We start from the raw sequence: 22,369 nt of genomic DNA, 5'->3' as shown, positions 1-22,369 counted from the left end.
AAACAAACAAACAATCCCCCCCAAAACAAACCAAACAAACAAAAAACAAAACAAGTAAACAAGTAAGTGAACAAAGCATATGGGCAATTGTTGTATCTGGGGAAGAGAAAAAGCATCAAACTCACAGAAAAAGAGTAAATCCAAATGCTCTCAAGTAAACTATGAACACTCTGTTTTTGAGTTTTAGTAAATTTTTCAGTGCAAGGTCTGTATACGGCCCTTGTATCTGTGAAAGTTAAGGAAATCCTACACACTACGGAAAAAGTGTTTGGAGGGGAAAAAAGGTGCCATTATGAAGAATTCAATTCACAAAGATTAAATCTAGGAGAAAATTACAGAAGGAGATTCTCATGGCCCTGCATTTGTCTTAATCACAGCAAAATACTAAACCTATACATTGCTGTAAATAACAGAATGCACCTAACAATTTGGTCACTGTTGTGCAGGACATATACGATATACCTCTGCCTTGTGGAGGTTTCTAAGCAGGTCACTGCATAATGAACTGTACTAACTTTTTCTCATCCGTATGAACCACAGTTAAAATGTGAACTCCACTACAACCATACATGCTGAATAAGAAGGTCGTATTTGCAGGGGACTTTTAGAAAAGAAGTACATATTTGGTGAAGTTGCCAGGACAACACAATCATGCAAAGTCACTTTTCTACTAACCTGCAAAAATTAACCCATAAGTTCACTGAGGATGAAGAATTACATGCCTTTAAGCAGCTACGTGGAACTTAACTGCATATACTACATAGACTGGTGTGTACTATTAATAAATGTAAAGACATTCCTTCTTTCTGCTACAAATTAGGTACAGTAAGCTTACCCTCCATGATGGCCAGAGGATCTTCCACTTTGGGACGAAGAATGTTGGGGCCAAAAACGGTAGCCAGATTCTGCACACTCATTTTGTTTACACCTGAGTAAGATTGTACTTCATCAAGGAATCTGTGAGAAAGAAAGAGGCCTTTAAAGAACATGTAAAAAGGAAATAAAATAAATTATAAAAATAAATAAATCGATAAAGTCAGTCAATGCTCATAATGGTCTCTTAATATAGTTCAAGTATTCCATTCCAGATCCTCAGGGAACCCCTTGAAAGGCTATTCTCTTCAACTTTGTCAGGTTTTCTTCATAATGATACAGTGACAACAAAATTTAAATCTCAATCTGGACTGATTATAAGATAATTACGTTAAGGATGGCAACTTTCTCCAGCATAGTTAATCAACTACTTGACTAATAAAACATCCTCAAAATGCAAACACTCAATTAAAGAAAAATATGTTTATATTCTTTTAATTTATTTTTTAATATATATACTGGGAGCTTTTACGTTCACAAATTGCAACTGTTTAAGACTTCTTTTTTAAGACTTTTTTTAAGAGTTTTTTTAAATATCTGAGATGTATCCATGAAACTGATATATATATATATACATATACATATATATATATATATATTTGTGTATATATATATATATATATATAACACACACACAGTTTTCATGAATACCATGCTTCAGGACTGCACAGCCAAAGCCAATAACTGCAGTTAGAAATGGGAAAACCAGGGTCCTATAAAGAGAAGAGAATATATTCACTATCTTCTTGCATTTCTTGCTCAGTGTGGCCTGCTTATGGAAGGAAAGTCATAGCTGTGCACCTTGATAGAGCAAATTAATAATTAGTCATGCATTAAACCTGTTATTTTTAGTGCATTCACTTAAGTTTACCAATCCTCTGACTGTGGTAATGCTTTTCCTTCAGGGCACATTCACAGACAGGTTTGTCTGTCAGCTCACAGTTATAAATACCACTGTGATATTCTTGCAAGGGCACTTACCTACAGATATATTTCAGCAGATTATAATTGACAGCTGGCAGGCTCTTTACTTGCTTTACCAGTTCCTTCAGGGCCTTAAAGTGGTTTAAGGAAAAAAAAAAAAAAAAAAAAAAAAGAAGAGAGAGAGCGGGGAATTACATTTTCTTAGTATTTTACCAGAGATTTTAAAAAAAAGAAAGTCAGCAATTCCAATTACAAGACATCAGTGAAACTGTACCATTAGGAAAAGCTCGTAGAGCCCATTTCAGATGGGATTTGGCTAACAAAGGTTAGCTCTGGATAAAAATAACAAGAAAATAAATAAACTGGTTTCATCCTGTCTTTCTCTTCTCTTTCACTCTGTCTGTTTTTTCACCAGCAGCTCTTTCTCCTCCTGCTGATAATAAGCATTAGGCTTCCAGAAACAGTTCTGGTCTGAGATAGCATTCAGACTAGTATGAGAAACTGTTGAGTATTTGACTAAGTTCTCGGCCACACCAGATTCAGACCTATAGATAGAGCTAAGTCATACTCTACAACATTACCTGGGCTTCCAAATTACCAGCTGGCAACGATTTACATATAACAGCTTTGATTTATAGATGCACATCTTAAATTAGAATAGGTAATCATCAGCTTCTCTCCTCAAAACTGGACCAGGTTACAACATGCCAGCCTTCTATTTCATCTTATTCAAGTTGGCAACTCACCATTTCTTCCTCCTTGCTGAGCATTTTGGCACAGGAAAGAAAATCTTCATATTTTGTGTATGGTATGACTGGTTCTGGGAGTTCCCTTAGGTACAGCTTAAGTAGCGATGCCACTGTGTGTACATCAGTATTGCTGTTGGGTTGGAATACAAGAAGTTGTTACTGTGAATCTGGATTATACAGTGAGACTGACAAGCTAAAAACTGACACTTGTCCATTATCACACCAGATTTTACTTATCAGCAGTATGTGTAATCTGTTTGCTGGTTGGTTTTGTTTTGTTAGGTTTTTTCCCTATATGTTTAGGATACCTGCAGGCAAGAGTCTGTCAACTCCACTCATTTACTACTATTAAGAATTACACTTAAGATCCTATATGCAGCATACGTATTGAGAACATCCTGGCTTTCAGTGATGGGCATCTCACATCAGACACAAAATCCATCTTAACTGATTTTCATTTAAGGCAGAAACCAGGCTTTATGTTCATATAGTGGGGATTATTCTCCTACCAGAGGTGGCCTCAGCTCCCAAAACATGCCCATCATGTCCGAATTCCACTGTATCACCATCTGCACTGGTTAATACTGATTAAGTAATGAAGATTGAAAGGAAACCCTACAAATCACCGGTGTTCAGTTGAAACTTCCCCATCTCAATTACAGTTCTGTCTCTGGCATGCATTTTTTTCTTATGGGCTCCCACAAAATGACTACTGTGCCTTTTAGTTGCACTGTTACACCAAAAGCCTGTGTGTTCTTTACACACAGAACTGTAAACATATGGGGAGGTTTTTTAGCTCTGTCCTGTACCAAGTTAATGAAGGCACTGCAAGTCACCAAACTCAGGTATGTCTAAATGCTAGCACAACAGGGCTGACAGTCAAAAACCTGGTATAACATACTTTTTCATAGTTACAGTTGCAGAAACTTCAGAGATTTTTTGATACAGATAGTAGGTACCTAGGCTGTATATCAAGCATACTAAAAATAAGAAGATGGGAGAAAGATCAAAGTCAGAAGTTTAGAGTATGCAATAAAAATTGCTTAAATGTTTCTGTGGTTTGTAAAGTTGCACTGTAACTTCGGGATACTTCCCTGAAAACAAGTAAGTAGAAATAGACAAAACCCAGATTGGTACAAAGAAATCTCTCTTGCATTACTTCTACTATCTCTGGGTTTAGATACTTCTGCATTTGTTCAAATCCTTATTGGAATGTTCTATGTGCCTTCCTTGGTTCAGATAAAGACTTATATGGCAAGCTGTTATCTTTTCGTCTGACTTCTGAAAAATCAAAAAAATACATACTAAATTATGCTAATTTCATTCACAAGAAAAAGAAAAATGCAGAAAAAATTCTACACTATGCCTTATAGTGTATTTTCCTTTTCTTTGAAGGCTTCACCCTTGGAACATTTTTTAAACCCAAAGTCTCTCAAAGGAAACCACTACTATTTGGCACGCTTAAAACTTTGCTAGAGGCATGTTAATCATTATTTTGGAATGACCTGTTAAGACAATTATGGCTTTTACTAAGTTAAATCTTAACACGAATGATGAAAACAACCTTGGGTTAATGTGGTATGGTATGAGTAAATTAAGTCAAAACAGAAAAAGAGATGTGATAAACCACCAGATGTATTCAGATGTTAGCCACCACCACCTTCCTCAAAATAAATTCCCAGAAAACCTTTCTATTCCATTCAGAAATCATTCCCACACAAAATTCCGAAAGCATTTTCCTAGAAAATTCTATAAACAAAGTACTAATGCAAATCCACATTTTTAAGTAAGGGTTAAATTCTATTCCTTTGACTGCAACCCTCCACTTGCAGACTAGCTTTGGGGAAAAAAGGGAACCCTGTGTTTACCCAGCTCCTTGGGTGCATATATAACTTATGGAAGGAACTTTACTATGCATGAGATAGATATAGTTGGACTATTTTATGAGATTTCAAATGCTAGCTAAATTTGGCCCCTTTGCCTTCTACCTATCCTCAATCCAGCTGCAAACTAAGTGAAATGAAGTTCTTGACATCTTGGCTAACAAAACTCTTCACAAGCTGCACAAAGCCAGTGCTTAAAACCCAGACCACAATAATCTCCCAGGTAGGTGCTTACACATCTTGTTGCCACTGGCGCTGGTTTTCAGAGCACAACCATGGCACGCATAGCCACACAGGTGCCACTACTCATCCTTATCTAAGAAGTGAATTTTACAGGTGTCCAAAGTTATTGGTCCATCAGGAAAGCAAAAAGCAAACACAGAGGCAAAGACTTTTGCTAGTCAGACTCTGAAGGAGATCTGAGGGCAGATATGAACTGGGAGCCTTAGGACATCACCCTGCATTGCAGCAGGAAAGGGAGCACAGGCCTTCAATCTCCAGAGAACGTAACTCTGATTGCTCAGCACTGATGGTCTTCCTGAAGATTTTATTATTACTATTTTCTTTATTTGAATAATGGAACTCCCCAGGCCTTGCTGAAGAACTGAAACACATTTTTCCAGAGACTATTTGCATAAAACTAAAGGCCGTTGCAAAATACAAGATTCATACAGGTTCAGTCAGAGAAACGTGGGACCATGCGTTGAGTACTGTTTTCAGTTCTGGGCTCCTTGCTACAAGGACACTGAGGTCCTGGAGTGTGTCCAGAGAAGGGCAACCAAGCCGACGAAGTGGCTAGAGAACAAGTCCTATGAGGAGAGGCTGGGAACCAGGATTGTTAAGTTTGGAGAAGGGGAGGCTGAGAGAAGACCTTCTCACTCTTTACAACTGCCTGAAAGGAGGTTGGAGTGAGGTGGGTGTTGGCCTCTTCTCTCAAGTAAATACGAACAGGACTAGAGGAACTGATCTCAAGTTGTGCTAGGGGAGGTTTAGACTAGATATTAGGAAGAATTTCTTTACTGAGAAAGTGGTCAGGCACTGGAACAGCCTGCCCAGAAAGGTGGTAGAGTCTCCATCGCTGGAGGTATTAAAAACATGGCACTTCAGGACATGCTCTAGTGGCACTGGGTTTTTTTCTGAGTTGACAGTTGAACTCAATGATCATAGAAGTCTTTTCCAGCCCTGGCGATTCTGTGTGATTCTGTAATTATTGAAGAACAATTAAAAATTAGCACACAAGTCTCCCAGCAGTATCACTTTCCTTGCCTTTGTACTGCCAGGATCATACTTCATGTAGTACAGAAGAATAATTTTATACCAGTCCCTTAAGTGTGAAGTAGTCATTTGATTCTTGAGGACAAAACAAATGGAAAAGAAAAAGACTAAAGAAGGGCACAAAAGCCCTGAAAACTGATGCCATTTATAAACTTCCTTTTTCCATTGTGAAGTACTTATGGACTGTCACTGTGAGGGGTTAGCTGAGTGCTAAAAACTGTGGCTCTGCCAAGGAAGAACTGAAAGAGAAATGGGAAGGGAGGATGCTGGGGAGCAAGAAACAGTAAGAAGTCTTGCGTTTTAACCTTCTGAAGTAGATTCTGCATATGAGTCTATGAAAAGGTGCTTTGGGGGCTGATGTTAGAAACCCAGGCTCCATTTAGTACATAGGAGCACATTCACAGTGTTTTAAATTATATATTTATTTTTTTTATTATTTGCATCTCCCAACCAAATGCTATGGCAACACTGCAGTTTGCCACAAGATGGTGGGACTGCAAAGCAAGAATCTGAAAAGGTGTGAAGTTTTTTTTTCCTAGACTGCACGGGAATTTAGCACTGTACTTAGGACTCAATCTATCTATGCAGAAATTGCCACAAGATTTTGGCAGCATAACCAAGAATAAATACATACACAGACATATGGATTAAAAATCTTTTAATAATGGGATATTTAATTGTATTTAGCAGCAGCTAGACAAAAGCTAAAAAATTATTTCTTGCAATGTAAATACTTATATAAAAACTATAAAGTTTATAATAAGGTAACTAATAGAGTGTGTCATATAATCTGACACTTGTTTAGATGTGGAAGTCTATTATAATTGCTTTCAACTTTTGTTTTAAAATATTAGAGGAAAACTAAAAAAATGCAGACTTTGGTTGTAATTCATCTGCATGCGTTTCAATCCACAAATACCATTAAGCACACTTTAGCCACCTAAGGCTAAGGACACCTGAGTTGCAAAGGGATATTTAAATGCAAGCTCTCTCGAGGATCAGGAACATTTATTTACCTTTCTGGTCTGCAGTGTTCTATCCACAGTATAAGTCAACCAACAGCAATTACATATCTGCTTTGCCAGCATTTGTGTGGTTTGTAAGAGGTGAATCCTTAGTGTCTTAGAGGACCTTGCCCTCCATCTACAGCTTGTTTTTCTAGCTACAACTGATAAGTTTAAGACAAGACAGTATTTATCCCTGCAAACCTGGTTTTACTTATAAAGCTGGTTTTACTTATATTCTAGCACAGATTGCAGCTTGAGAAATTTAATTATTATATCTATCTTGGTATTTCTTCTGCTATTCGACAGCCTACCATGGAAGGGCTCCATCATTACACATTCATAATTAACATGATTAAAAGTGTTCATTAGGAAGTATTAAAATAGAACATGTTAATTTCAGCAGAAAATCCTCTTTTATCTAAATTGGAACAATCCTCATTAATTGAGGTGGGCTTTCTCTATGTGCATAATGAGTAACTGCAAGCCAGGAATGGCATGACAAAGCAGAAAATTTAATGCACCACAAAAAGCAGCAGCAAGCTGAGACAGTCTACTCTAGCATGCCATGCAGGAAGAGACTGAAAAAGATTACTTACCTTGCTAAAAAGATTCATACTGCATTACTGTTGATATGGTTCCAGAGGGGCATCCCCCACTCCACCACTGCCCATGCAAATGTTTACAAATGCAAGTGTACCACAGCCTCTCATTAGACATCAGACTACACATACTCAAAGCCCTCTTCATCTGAACTCGAGCATTAATACCTCCCATGACACTGCTGTTTTGACAGCACTTTCCTTTGTGATACCACAGACACTGTGGAAGTGGCTGTCAGACTGATCTCACTGCCTGGAGTTTTCTAGCCTTTCTACCAGAAGCAAAAATTACTGATGGCCAAAAATCACCAAAAATCTATGCCATAACCCTCAAACTCAGACAAGCAGACGGTGTTCAGAGAGCTGGAGCCAGCACTTCAGAGCCCAAAGCCAACAAGCTCCTCATAGGTTCTCAGAAATATTAGCAGGACAAGGTCATATTAGAAAATGATACATGCTGTGCAAATAGCTCTATTATGATGACACATAAACAGTTTACATAAAGTACATACAACAAGCTGTGAGGCTACAATTAATTTTAGAAGTTCCGGTAGTAAAATGAAGAACAACACGTTCCACACAGTTTGTGTAGAAGTACCTCCTGTAATTACTAGACCTACAGCTCCATCATTTCAGATGTGTCACAGATCACAGTCTTGGAAACATGAGAGACAGAGTCTACCTCACCTGTATATCCTTTACATCACATTTGCTGACTGTGTTCCTGCTTAGCTGCATTCAGGTCTGTAGCGCAGCACTCAGACCAGTACAGATGTTTTCCTGACATGGGAGGATGAGTTCCTAACTGGCTGCTACTACTGTGAAGCCTTAAAAGACAAAGCCTCTGTTCAGTAACAGTACAGTGAATAAGGAGCAGTGCAACTGATCTGGGGAGTCAGGTTTTGGTCCAGAAATTCAAAGATCGGATCAACTGCATAACTGGTTCGATGGTCTACATGATTTTCGTTCCCCTTTATAGGGATTGTCCCGGTTTGGGCCAGGATAAAGGTGATTTTCTGTCTTGTACTTTTGCTTTCAGCCAAGTCTCTTGTAAGTAGCTGCACTTGCTGAAATTAACAGCAAGTTTCTCAGACAGTGTCTGCTTCTAGGACTGATAACACTCGATGTTTATAGTTACTGTTAGAGACTGGTATGCAGAGCCAAGGACACTGCTCAGCTCTGAGGAACATTTTACCCTCCAGAAGGGATAAAGAGCAGCCCTCCTTTGGGGAGGAACAGACAAGATAGATGCCAGAATTGATCAAACAGAGTATTCCATCCCATACACGTCATACTCAGTATAAACTTGAGGGATCACAAGGGTCAAGCCAATTTCCAGCTTCCGGCTTCCTGCCCTTCCTGTCTTTCCTGCTTTCCTACCTTCACTGGTTCCCTATTTCCTTCGGCATCCTGGGAGGATTCCGTCAGTTCATCTGCCTGTGGTCCTGATCCATGCCAGCCTGAATCTATGTGTTCCTGCCTCCAGTTCCCAACTGCTGCTGACTCCAGGAGTCCAGCCTGGACTTTCCCAGGGCTGCCCTGCAGCCTCAGTGGTGACGTGAGAGTTATTGGGGGGAAGGGGAGAAGGAACGTGGTATCAATTTTCCTGTATATTTGTATGTATTTATTAGTTTTTCCTATTTCTCATTACTGTTTCCTTAAAGCTGTGTAGTTTGGTTTCCAACCCATAAGTCTCTCTCCCTTATTCTCTCTCCTTTCTTTATCAGGGAGGAGAGAGAGATTAATAGAGAGCATCTGTTACTCGGTTTAATTACCAGGCCAATGTTAAACCATGACAGGGATGAAAATTCAAAATCACAGTGTGGGTCTAGCTGGAAAAGACCTTTAAGATCAGCAAGCCCAACCATTAACCTAACTCTACCAAGTCCAGTGCTATGTCTGAGCTCCACATCTATATGTCATTTAAACATCTCTAGGGATGGTGATTAACAACCACGCTCCTGGGCATCCTATTCCAGTGAGTGCTCCATTACTCCTCCAGTGAAGAAGTTTCTTCTAGTATCTATTGTAAACGTCCTCTGGTGGAGGAGGTCTCCTCTGGAGACCATTTCCTCTTAGCTTGTTTCTAGGGAGAAGAGACCAACTTCCACCAACTACAACCTCCTTTCAGCTAGTTGTAGAGAGCAAAAAGGTCTCCTCTTCCCCACCTTGTTTGCCCTTCTCTGAACTCATGCTTAATCTAAGTAACAGCTGTAATTTTGCCTGCAGCTTGGAAAACATATAAGAAAGTATTTACCACTTTAAGCCCTGAGCTGTCTGTCTTCCTCTCCTTGCTGCCACAAGAGCGTGGCTCTACTTTAATTTAACACTGATCTTAATTGTTATTTTTCTGCTTAGAGAAATAAATCAAGCATATATCCTGCTCATTTGCTCTTCTGCTGATGATTTTCACAATCCATGCTACCTACCAGGGACCTATTCAGGGAATAAGCACCTCAAGGACTACTAAAGATTGACAGACTCTACTTCCAAGTTAGATGTGCTTTAGTAATTATAATAGTAGCCAATTAGTTCAGGTTAGATAGTGATTCTTTAAAAGCAGCAATGAAGACAGCAGCTTAGGGCAGACAAATGAAAAGACAAATTATAGATCCTTAAAGAGAGACACAAGTGACTTCGGATAAGGTTGTCAGAGTCCTAAGAAACAGATAGGTTCCCATCATGAAAAAAAAAAAATCAACCAACTTCAACGAATATGCTATTTTATCATTTGAGAGGTTGTTCAGAAAGGCTGAAGTTTCTGCAAGGTTTTGCAGGGATTTCAAGCATACATAAAACATGGAAAAGCACCACAAATAAGCTACCTGTTCTTGTTTACTGGAAAACAAAGCCACAAATCTTGCAACCCTTGGTAAGGATGCATTAAAAAACACATTCCCAAGCCTTACACTTAGAAACAAAATGTCATCCTCTCTTAAAGGTGACCACATACAAAAAGTCATTCACCCTTGGCAAATTAAATACATGGCTGCCTTTATTTTTTTTTTAATCACAACTAATGCACCAACTCCATTTCTGAAACTGAAATTAATGAGAAGCAACTACAGTGTTCATTCGCTGCCACTAACTAAAAACATGCTCTCCTACAGCAGGACAACAATTAAATTGATTTAATGACCCTTCCATCATGTTACAAATGTGTCCTCAAACACGTATTTAATACTTAGACTAGGTCTTTTAAATTGTACCATAAGCAGAGGTGACTCCTGCTAGCTGGTTAGAGGCCTGGAATTAGAAAGCAAGTGGAAGTGTCTCCAGAGACTCAGCTGATGAGCAGATTGAGAGGATCAGGGAATGAAGCCTGTTAACAGCCAAAAAAAAATAGGAATTTTCACAGGCCTAAGGCCACTTGTGTTTGGCCCAAATAAGATTTCTAGTAAAGACTTCATTTCACATAAAAATGTTTTATTTTGGGATTACTGCACTTTTCCACTAGGAAAGGAATGAATTCCCTTCCTTATAGGAAATTATCTGCTTCTAAACAAAGTAATTCTTATGTACAGGCTTATATTAGGAAAATAAAAGAACAATTTTCAGAACCAGTGATTTCCAAGACAATGAATAACTGCAATCTTTGCAGTGCCAGTGCAGACTGCAGCCCCCTGAGACAGGTCCAATTTCTTGCATTCACCAAATATTTTTAAACATTCTTTATCTCTGGAGGAAAGAAAGAATTGTGCATGTGGTTGTTCACACCCTGAGGATATTACATTAGAACCATCCTCATCATCGTCTTATCTTGCTTCAACAGCCCCAATGATTAAATGCAAAGGAACATAACAGTTCTACAGTCTGGATTATTGGGCTCCAGTAAATAGTAGTTATCATTTGCCAAGTATTACACACTGCCAGTTGGATACCCTTTTCTCAGATGATTGCAATAGTAACTAGCAGTAAGTAATATTTTCTCCTATGATATACTGTATTCTTTTTTAGAGTAATTCACACCCATCAGACAATATAATAGGAATTTTGTTTTGCTAAATACACATTTATGTGCTTTTCTTCTCTCTTGGGCATAGACAGGCAGGTAAGCTATGTAACTTTAAACTCTTGTGAAGTACTGGACTACATAAATCACTGATAGGAGTTATGAAAATACAAGCCGTATAAATCAATCACATAATTATTAATATTTGTCTCAGTGACATCTTGAACATTTTTTGCCCCTGAGCAATCGTCACTGTCATATTATCTGGTAGCAATTGTAACAAACGGTAGATGGAAAGAGGTAATATAAAAAGATAAATCCAATTTTGTAGTCCTTCTCGGTAAAAAATGTAGAACAAGCCTTTATGCAATGCCATATTTGCTATGCTAATTTTACAGAAAAAACAGTCATGATCCTCTTTGTACAATTGTAAAGGTATGAGATGTAAGGTAAGATGAGGGAATTTAAATTTAAAATATAAGCCACACAAGCGGAGAGAAGCAAATACCCCAAGCACAAGCAAAATGAATTCCCCAGAGGAAACAATTGTACACAGAGGTGGAACTGTACTGGTAGTACCTAGGATATTTCAAGTAGCAGCCAACATGATTCCCTAATTGTATGCTTATGTTCTCAAAGTATATTTCACAGAATGTGCAGACACATGCAGAGGGAGTGAGGTATTTACTGATTTTTGTTTTTAAACTGACATACAGTTTTTCAGTTTTGCTTTTTTTTTCTTCACACAAAAAGCCTCAGCATTTTCAGGTTTTCAGTTCTAGCAGATGTACCTTCCCTTTTCAAGACTGCAAGAAATGCTGATGTTCTAGTTTTCATACATATAGCTCACAATTCCTCAGCACCATTTTATCCAACTATAAGATCAAGATCAAATTAATACATGAAGGTTTTTGCCAATCTGACTTTTCCTGGATTCTCTTTGTTTTTTTTATAACTGTACTGAAACATTCAGCTTCTAACTCAGCTAACAGCTGTAACTTCTCAGACATGGTTTGTGTTTCAAAACAGGACTGCATTTTCTTTATAGCAAAATCCTTTAAATTTGCCACATTTGTCCTGCTTACATTGGTTCTGTAGTTGTCTTTTCTAAAGGAATTCAAAGAGGAGCACAAGAGGGGAGAAGGGTAGGGTCTCTACACAACTATGGAAAGCAGCTGAACTCTGTGCAAAGAAGCAGATCTATGCCTTTGAACCCAACAGCTGTAAGGTGTTGGGATGACAGAGATGACATTTTAAAGGAGTACTTATCAAGGCTGTGCAATCTTACCTTTGGTTTTTGCCTTTAGTTCTACAAGTTACATATTTTACCGAATTAACTAAGAAAGCACAAAAAGGACTATTTAATAATTTGTCCCAAACATATATGCAAACCTACACACACATTTCAAATGATCTTCACTTGTTCTGAAGTTTTTCTTTTACTTGCGTGCATTTCTGCACAGAAAAGGTATCAGTATGAAAAACCACTGTAACATAAGCTGTTTGTATTACGCCCAACATGGATGACAAGAGCTACTCTTTCTCCTAGTCACAGCTTGTGACCTGGCACCACTGCAGAAGGTTGACCTGGATTCCATTGTGTTTCGTGCTCCATCAACAAAAAAGTCAGTTCAGTTCCAACTGCAAAAATCTTTATTATTGAAGCATGAGACCAGGAAAAATATAAATGAATAAATAGAACCTAGGCAGATTTTGCACTACCAGACTACTGACAAATAGTAAAGTATAATTACAGATTAAACACAAGGAACTGGAGATTCATGAAAGAAAGTAAGCATGGACTCCTAATGTACATATTTTTTTTCTTTCCTCTACAGTAGCATTTTTGGGATCAGGAGCACCCTGATGAAGTTTGCTGATGACACCAAGATGAGTGGAGAGGCTGACACCCCAGAAGGGAGAGCCACCCTCCAGGACGACCTAGACAGACTGGAGAAGTGGGCTAACAGGAACTTCATGAAGTTCAGGGTAGAGAAGTGCAAGGTCTTCCACCTGGAAACACACAATGCAAGAGTGGAGTTCAGAGTGGCTGAACTTGGCTAGAGAGCAGCCTTGTGGAAAGGAACCTGGGACTCTTGCTGGGTAACAGGCTCAACATGAGCAAACAGTGTGCTGCAGCAGCAAATAAAGCCAACAGGATGCTGGGCTGCATCACAAGGGCATCCCCAGCAGAGATAAAGAGGTCATCACCTCACTCAGTGCTTGTCGTATCATACCTGGAGTACTGTGCTCAGTTTTGGTCCCCACTGTACAAAAAGGATTGGGACAGGCGGGAGAGGGTCCAGAGAAGGGACACAAGGATGATCAGAGGGCTGGAGCACCTGCAGCGCGAGGTTATGAAAGCTGGGTTTGTTAAGCTTTGAGAAAGCTTAGGGGAGACCTTATTATGATGTTTCAGTACTTAAAGGTGGCTACAAAGCAGATGGAGACTCCCTGTTTACAAGGAGTCCCATGGACAAGACAAGGGGCAATGGGCACAAGTTGCTTCTGGGGAGATTCTGATTGGACAGAAAAGGTAAATTTTCCCCCCTGAGGACAGTCAGATATTGGAATGGTCTCTCAGGGGAAGTGGTGGATTCCCCCACTTCGGAAAGTTTTAAGTCTCAGCTCTACAGCGTGCTGAGACATCTCATAAATTGTAGTATCAGAAGGGTTGGACAAAATGATCCTTGAGGTCCCTCCCAACCTGACATTCTATGATTTATATTCTGGCCACTTTCATATCATGGGCAACTTGCTAGACAGGCTGCATCAAATGATTTTGTTTCTATTCATAACAATGAACACTTACTCCCAAACCAGGTAATGACACAGGCATTCTAAAAACACTGTGAAATGGTGAGCCCCTTATTGGATCAGGAAAAGGCTGTGGATGTTTATCTTGCCTTTAGCAAGGCACTTGACACAGTTTCCCACAGTATTCTCCTAGAAAAATCGACTGCTCATGGCTTGGGTGAGCATACACTTTGCTGGGTTAAAACCAGGTTGGATGGCAGGGCCCAAAGTGTTATGGTCAGTGGAGTTAAATCCAGGGGGAAGCTGGTCACAAATGGTGTTCCACAGGGCTCAGTACTGTGCCACTCCTGTTCAATATCTTTATCAGTGATGTAGATGAGGGGATAGAGTGCACCCTTAGTAAATCTCTAGGCAGCACTTAAACAGTCTCTTGAACTGAAATTTCAATACCATCATATTAATTCTGATCAGAGTTAAAAAGCCTCTGTGGCATTCATTGATCTACTAGTTCTGTTTCTCTAATTGCACACTGAACATGTGGGCTACTGGCATCAATATTTATAGGAGAATGGAACTTGCACAAAAAAGCAGTTTTACAAAAACTGGACAAAAGTCACATACATCTGTATGGACAGTAATGGATTATTCCTTGGCCCAGGAAATTCGCATGAGCTTTACAAAACTGCAAAAATACTGGAATACAAGTTGGAAAGTTGGACCTGGACCTCAAAACCACATCAATTTATTATTACAGCCATAGTGACTTTTATGACCGAAGGCCCAAAATTATAAGGGACTACACTGAAACAGACTTCCCTTCCAGTCAGTTTTAGAGGTAACAGAACATACCGAAATTGGTGATGAGATAAATTCTTCCTTTCACCAAATGCCATCATTGCCACTGTATCTCAAAATATACTATGATCAAGGCAATCCAGATATTTTTTATTGTCAAAAAATACTTTTCCTCAACCAGTTTTTCACAAATGGAACACTTTGAAATCACTCCAGAAATACTGTGAAATCAGGCAGCAAAGTCAGAAAGAAAAAAAAAAAAAAAGGACAACATTTTAGAGTGATAATAGAAAACATAAAAACCCTACAAAATCACTCTGTCTGTTGCTAGAATGTGCTTTACAGCACCACAGGTCAGCCAATATAGCAGATCATGCCCTGGCTAGGCTTCAAGGAATAGGGGACAGCTGGAGGACTTTACCTGTCAAAACAAGGCTTCTCTCCACAGTCAAATGCATCCTGTAACTCCTTGACAAGATTAGCCTGCCCAGGCAGTCGAAAAAGGCCTTCTTCCTTTAGCCCCCACTGTCGGATAAAATCCACACACTGTTCCACCAGCACAGGAGCCAGGTGGTTCCCATATCGCTTTTCATATCGTACAGTGTCTTCCAGCTTCTGGCCAAAGATACCTGTGTTAAAAAGGGACATGACTTGGTGGAAATTCATAAAAACATTTGAGAAGCCTTTGTCTCCCACTGCAAACCACAAAATTTACAGGTCATTTAAATGCATGGACAATTAACCTACTCCTTTCTTAAGAATAAAATGCTCAATTTCTCATGGAATGCTGACATTACCACAATGCATTATTTAAAATAAAATACTGCAAATTACTTCTTTTACAGATCATAAGCACAGAAAACAGATTTGGGAAGCTACAAACAGTATTTTCCATCACAAGACTTCAAATTCAAAAATTATACGCATCTCTGCCTTTTTGGTTCATTCCTAATTATCTATAAAAAAACCCCAAGTAGTTCCTGTAGTGAAACTATGGCATATAAATATTACCTTTACACATGGAAAGCCAATTAATTAAAAATATAGTTCAGGATGTAATTATTACTAAACTAAATTATTAAATAAGTTTTCCCACATGAAAAAGGAAATGAAGCAGGACTTTCCCCTCATGAAGCCATGCTGGCTCTGACCAATGATTGTGTTGATTCTTGAATACGTTCCTAAACTCCTGCAAAATGCCTATGGGGATGGCAAGAGTATTAGAAATGAATTTAGGTTTCTTGTATTTGTCTGACAGAACACTTGCTGCTGATGAACAAGGAAAAAATCCTCAAGTCCCTCCATTTTCTAGACCCTCCTTCTGAAAGTAGAATTAAGGAGGAAGGTCCTCTGAAAGTCATTTAAGGAATCTGTGGTTATGGGAGTTTAGCAGAATTCAAAGACCTGCTTAATATTCAAGAAGTTCAGTGCCCCACAAAATTGTCCCTTCTGCTGGCTTAACAAGTCCCACTTCCTCTGCCACTCCTCAAATGGCAGTGTTCTAGCTCCTAAGCACCTTGGTGGTCCTTTGCTCAACTCTCTCCAGTTTTATCTCCACCCTTCCCCATGTTTTTTGCTTGATTGGTTTTGTGTTGTTGTTGTTTGATTTGTTTTTAACGGACACAATATTTGGAAGATGGTCTAAAAAATGCCTAGCAGAGCGGGCTAATCACTTCTCTCCCTCTGCTGGCCCTGTTCCTGCTGATACTGCCCTGACTGCTGCCAAACGTTCCTTGCTGCCAGGTCCACTGCTTGTTCATGTCCAGCTTACTGTCCTCGGGGCTCTCAGCTCCTTTCCACAGAGCTGTTTCCCTGGGGTTATTCCTTCTCAGGTGTAGGACTCAGCCATTCTACGTTGAACTTCCCTTCAAGGACCAATGAGATCTCTTAATTTTAAGAGAGGTTTTGTCTCTTTTCAAACAAAATTATCAGTATAAGATGGGATATTCCAATTATATGGTGTACAATTACAACTCTGACAGTAAAATCAGTATATGAATAAGCTATTGCCTGTATTTCTTCTCTCTATGCTAACATTATTTAACCTGTAATGTGCATATTGCTGCTTATATTTGCAGAGGAAGTTCCCAAACCTACCAGACTGGTTTGAAATTCCTATTGACACTGTAGTCATAACACCTAACTTTCTACTAGTACATTTTTGGGATGCTGGGGTTTTGTTTTGTTGTTTTTCTTCGCCATTTTGGAACTGGCTTCCAAACAATGTCTAATAGATGAAGAATATGAGAACAAGGCCATTTTGTGCAGTGGGAGCAAAACCTATCCCTGTATTATTATAAGTTACCGATGCACCACAACACAAAATGTATTGAAAGCAGGTGGCAACCATAAAGCATTAAGATGTCTGTAACTACCATCAAGCAATATTTTTAAGACAAATAGAACCTAACACGTGACTCACAAATGAAAGATGACATACATTAAATGGATATGACAAACTTGGTTCTGTATTTTAGAAGCAAATCATAGATACTGAACGAAGAAAACCTTAAAAAACCCTGTATCTAAAGAAAAAATAAAACCTGATATGATGAAGAGGTAACCAGTATTAGTCTAAAATTTCACAGTTCTGGTCCCTTAAGTTTAAATACTGAACTACTTCACTACTGATTGCAAAAACATAGTAAGAGAATTTTATTGAGACACTTAAAGTATATAAAGCTAAGAGTGCTTGAAGGAGAGGAGAGAGTGAATAACTACAGCAGTCATCCTGGATATGACAGATTGGATTCAGATCCTATGCAGTCCTCAGAATACATCTGCATCATGTCTGGCCCTCATATAATCTTCCTGGCCATAGGGGTAGGTGTATGCCCCAGCATCCTCAGATGTCAAATAAAGCCTCGAGCACTTGGCTCCCCATCTATTTAAATGTTCATGTCCAGATAATACCATATCTATCTCACAGGCATGAGGATTTCCATAGGACCTTTAGGAATGCCATAGCTAGTGTGGTAATTCTGATAACTATGTAATAACCTAAACCTAAGTCTCATGGAACATCACCACATCTCTACCCTGAAGTACTTTGGAAGTCACCATTTACACCATCTCTGCATCCTCCCATTTGTTTGCCTTTGGAACTCATTCAGTCAGGCTTGGTTTGGTTTCAAAGTCTAGACTGAACTTCTACAAAGGAAGTATTTCTTTCACCTAAAAAATGCAGAGCTCTGCACAAGGAAGCAAAGTACTTGGCCATGAAAAGAATCAATCACGATAAATATCCACTGGAAATTATAGATTTGCTGATGCCTTATGGAAAAAGGACTCTGTTATCAGGTGCAGAAGTGGCAGAAACACGATAACTCTGCTTCCACATCATCTTGTCATAACTTTTACCTTGCTCATCATATTCCTGGTGTCTGTTGTGGTTTTCACTGTTTTGGAATAAAAGCCATAATAATTTCCTTGTAAGGTGTTCCTTCTTCCAATATCTTTTTCTGATGTTTTTATCCCCTCTTATGTCACAACCAAGTATTAAGATATTGCAGGATAATAGCTTATGAAGACTAAGATACTGACTATTACAAATCAAAGGCAATACTGTAAAGAACTGTGGTTACAAGCATACAGTTACCTGAGTGGTTGGCAGAGAGAGGTAATGGTGACCATTATCAGGTATACCTGGTAATTACTACTATCTCCTTTCCAGAGAAGAAAGGAAAAACCAGTCCAAACTATGAATATTAGAGCATAACCAAAACCACAGGGATGACTTCACCTGACTTTTTTAATAAGTAAATTTCCACTGCAGTAATTAAACAAGAACACCTCTGTGGAGAAGGAAATAAGAGAGCGTTCATAACTCATGTTGGAATCCAAACCAAAGCTCTCCTAAATCTCAGTGTCTCTAAAAACCAGATGCACAAGTGCTGACCTGTGGTTTCATTTGGCCTTGGGTGCCAAAGGGTGAACAAACAATCAAAACTAACAAGAAACCCTGAGATTCAGAGTGGTAGCAGCTTGGCTTCCCCACAGCTGGTATACAAAAGGTAAACATACAGGATTCCAGTTGTGACTGGTCATTAGATTTAATCAACAGAATTGCTTTTTCAGAGAGGCCTTTGTAGGTCTTTAAAGCTATTTCCAATTAAGCCAAGACCATGAACAACATCAAAGAAGAAAATCACATGCTAGTAAAGGGCATGCCGAGTGGTTATTCATTAACCAGAAAATTCCTGCAGTAGAAGTTTTGTAAACATTTTGAGAAACTGGATTTCCAAGGCTATGAAAGACACTGCTATCCCTCCATCCAAATTCAGTGTATGTCTACTCAAGAGTTGTGAAAGCACTGTGGTATTTTCAGTGGTATGTATTCACAGATAAGAGAATATTTTGAAAGAACGCTATTAGTCAATGATTTCCTAAGCAACTGAACACAGGCAGGAGCCACATCTCCAATCTGTTGACTCCAAGCTTCTCATTCAGTAAGGAAAAAAGGTCTGGGCAGCAGTTCTTACTTCTTGTTTTATAAGGAACAGGTAGAAAAAGCCCACCTGCCACTCTAGCTCTACGGCAGCCCACACACCCACTGAACCAGAAGGCTTCTGCCTTTCCCAAAACACCCCTGAACAACACAGATGAAACAGAGTTGTCAGACAGCATAAAGCACAGAGGGCTGATGCTTTCAACAGAGGGTCTGTACATGTGCTCTTTCAACAGGCAGCAGAGGATCTCTGTCCTTCCAAAAAAAGTTCTGAGTTTATGGGCTGTACTGATCATGAAGGGTCAGTTAAGGTCAAATGAATTCCTCATCTTAGGATCTGAATCAGCATTTTAAGCAGCTTTCATTTCAACATCAGTAATTCACTGACAGTGAAAATAACATATCAGGTAAACAGCTTTCAACAGAAGGCCTGGGAACAATGGTCCTGGAATAACACAATGCAGTGGCTGTCATGGCCATGTAACACACATACACATAACACATTAAGTTTTAAATTATTATTAATTCTTATCAGCTTTCTGTTCTGGCATTCCCCAGCACTAAGGTGCTGTTTTAAGTGGATGAAAGCAGGGAGTATTTTGCTCTTCAGAATTTTGTAATTTACAGGAAGTATTTTTTGTAATTTACTACAAAAAAACAGTGGTGGCAGAATTTTTTTCAAGCCTGACTCATTTTTCTTTTTACAGGTCTTCTCCTACCCACAGTCAGTGTGATCCCAGGAGTAGATAAGGTAAGATGAACTACTCCTGCCCTGTGGTTTAACACAGCTGCACACCAGAGGCTGCTGCTTAGAAAAAAATAACTGAAATAAGAGCACAACAAACTACAGGCTGGAAAGGAAAGAGGCAATTTCAAGAATATCACCAGGAACCTATCAGACCTGCACTATTTCTCTGGCCATGGCCAGTGCCAGCTCCTCCTCCAAAATTCTACTCACCTGAATTCACCATGCTACTGAATGTTCTCACCACTGCATGCCAAAGTTACCCTCAGTTACTGCTTTCTCAGCTTATGCTAAGTGTAAGTGAGGGTGCTGAAACACTGGAACAGGTTGCCCAGAGAGGTGGTAGGTGCCTCATTCCTGGAAACATTCAAGGTCAGGTTGGATAGGGCTCTGAGCAATCTGATCTAGTTGAAGATCTTCCTGCTTACTGCAGCAGGGGTCGGACAGGATGAACTTTAAAGGTCCCTTCCAGCTCTAACCATCCTATGACTCTACTCTGCATGTAATCACAGGAGGTTGCTGTGGTGGTACTAACAGAGCATCTTCTCTAACCTGGATTTTAAAGACACTTGGCTCTCTGTTCAGATGCTGCCCTCTGACCACTGACTTCTATGACATTACCTCCAAACGTGTCCAACATATAATTTTTCAGCATCTATCACAGCGCAGCTTTGATCTGCATTTCCAGGAAGGTGTCACTAGTGGAGATGTTGATGTGTCTCTGCCTAAACATACAATGTCACGATTCCCTCATAGTTCTTGCAGTGACAAGCCAATGGTTTTCCCTTTTATTTTCTGCATCATGTTGCACAGTTAGAACTAACTGATCTATTTTATGCAAGCATGAACTAGGTTTGGTTCTGTTTCTGCCCCAAGTGCTGCAGCTTCACTTGGAATTCTAGAAATTAAGAGTTTCTGTGTCAGAGCATACAGTGAAAGTATATTGTTCACATACAGTGAAGCTCTTCTCGGAGCGGTCAAGGATGCCCTCTGGGCACAAAGGCAGCTGTCTGCAGAATTATTGGTGAGTCAACTCTATTCAACTTGCAAACATTTCTCAAATGTCAAATTGTATAAACAGGGCACAGACAGCTCTAATTCACAATGACACCTTGAAACGTGCTGGCACACTGCATACAGACACATCCATATTGGAACAAGATGAAATTCAACAAGGGGAAGTGTAGAGTTTTGCATTTGGGGAAGAACAACACGATGTCCCAGTATAGGTTGGGGGCTGACCTGCTGGAGAGCAGTGTAGGGGAAAGAGACCTGGGGGTCCTGGTAGACAAGAGGATGACCATGAGCCAGCAATGTGCCCTTGTGGCCAAGAAGGCCAATGGCATCCTGGGGTGCATTAGAAAGGGTGTGGTTAGTAGGTCGAGAGAGGTTCTCCTCCCCCTCTATTCTGCATTGGTGAGGCCACACCTGGAGTATTGTGTCCAGTTCTGGGCCCCTCAGTTCAAGAAGGACAGGGAAGTGCTTGAAAGAGTCCAGCACAGAGCTACTAAGATGATTAAGGGAGTGGAGCATCTCCCTTATGAGGAAAGGCTGAGGGAGCTGGGTCTCTTTAGTTTGGAGAAAAGGAGACTGAGGGGTGACCTCATCAATGTTTTCAAATATGTAAGGGGTGAGTGTCAGGGAGATGGAGTTAGGCTTTTCTCTATGGTGACCAGTGATAGGACAAGGGGTAATGGGTGTAAGTTGGAGCATAGGAGGTTCAAGTTGAATATCAGAAAGAATTTTTTTACTGTAAGGGTGACAGAGCCCTGGAACAGGCTGCCCAGGGGGGCTGTGGAGTCTCCTTCACTGGAGACATTCAAAACCCGCCTGGACACGTTCCTAGGCGATGTACTCTAGGGGGCCCTGCTCTGGCAGGGGGGGTTGGACTAGATGATCTTTTGAGGTCCCTTCCAACCCCTAGGATTCTATGATTCTATGATTCTATGATATCCTCCTGCCCAGTCTCCACAAGGACCGAACTCCAGCAACCAAGGGAAAAAGGCTTCAGGGGGGGCATACAAGGGCAAAGAGCTTTCAATGCTCTCAGACAGGTGATACCTGATTTCTGCTGTAATTCTGCAGTGAGTCTCTCATTGTTTGTGAGCCCTTATTTCAAAGCATTGCCCCTGACTGCCTGCACAGACATTGCTCATCAGCAATGACATCACCACATTACTGCTGAGTCTTGTGAGCAAAAAAGCTCCTTGTGAAAGGACAAATGGCAGTACGAAGGAAGAGTTTAGGGAGGAGCGGGAGATGAAGATAATTGCATTCATGTAAACCCTGTGTGAGAACATTTACCACACTTCAGAACAACATTACAATTTAGCCCTTTCACTTGGATTTTTCTGTCCAGCATA

At 39.8% G+C, this 22,369-nt stretch overlaps 1 protein-coding gene across 9 annotated transcripts in view; it reads right to left on the bottom strand.

Moving 5' to 3' along the window:
• ARHGAP24 (Rho GTPase activating protein 24) overlaps nt 1–22,369 on the bottom strand; it is a 150,457-nt gene that overhangs the window by 5,674 nt on the left and 122,414 nt on the right. For 7 of the 9 annotated variants that reach the window (XM_071753585.1, XM_071753584.1, XM_071753587.1 and 4 more), the window contains 4 exons: nt 15,236–15,443; nt 2,544–2,676; nt 1,855–1,928; nt 836–957 (listed from right to left, as the gene is read on the bottom strand). In XM_071753585.1, the coding sequence (XP_071609686.1) occupies nt 836–957; nt 1,855–1,928; nt 2,544–2,676; nt 15,236–15,443 (537 nt within the window). The remainder of the gene's footprint in view (nt 1–835; nt 958–1,854; nt 1,929–2,543; nt 2,677–15,235; nt 15,444–22,369) is intronic. The other 2 variants (XM_071753592.1, XM_071753591.1) reach the window with 1 other exon arrangement.

Source organism: Heliangelus exortis, chromosome 10 (genome assembly GCF_036169615.1).
Source record: "Heliangelus exortis chromosome 10, bHelExo1.hap1, whole genome shotgun sequence".
NCBI classification, from domain to species: Eukaryota; Metazoa; Chordata; class Aves; order Apodiformes; family Trochilidae; genus Heliangelus; species Heliangelus exortis.
This window is presented reverse-complemented; position numbering and strand designations above follow the sequence as displayed.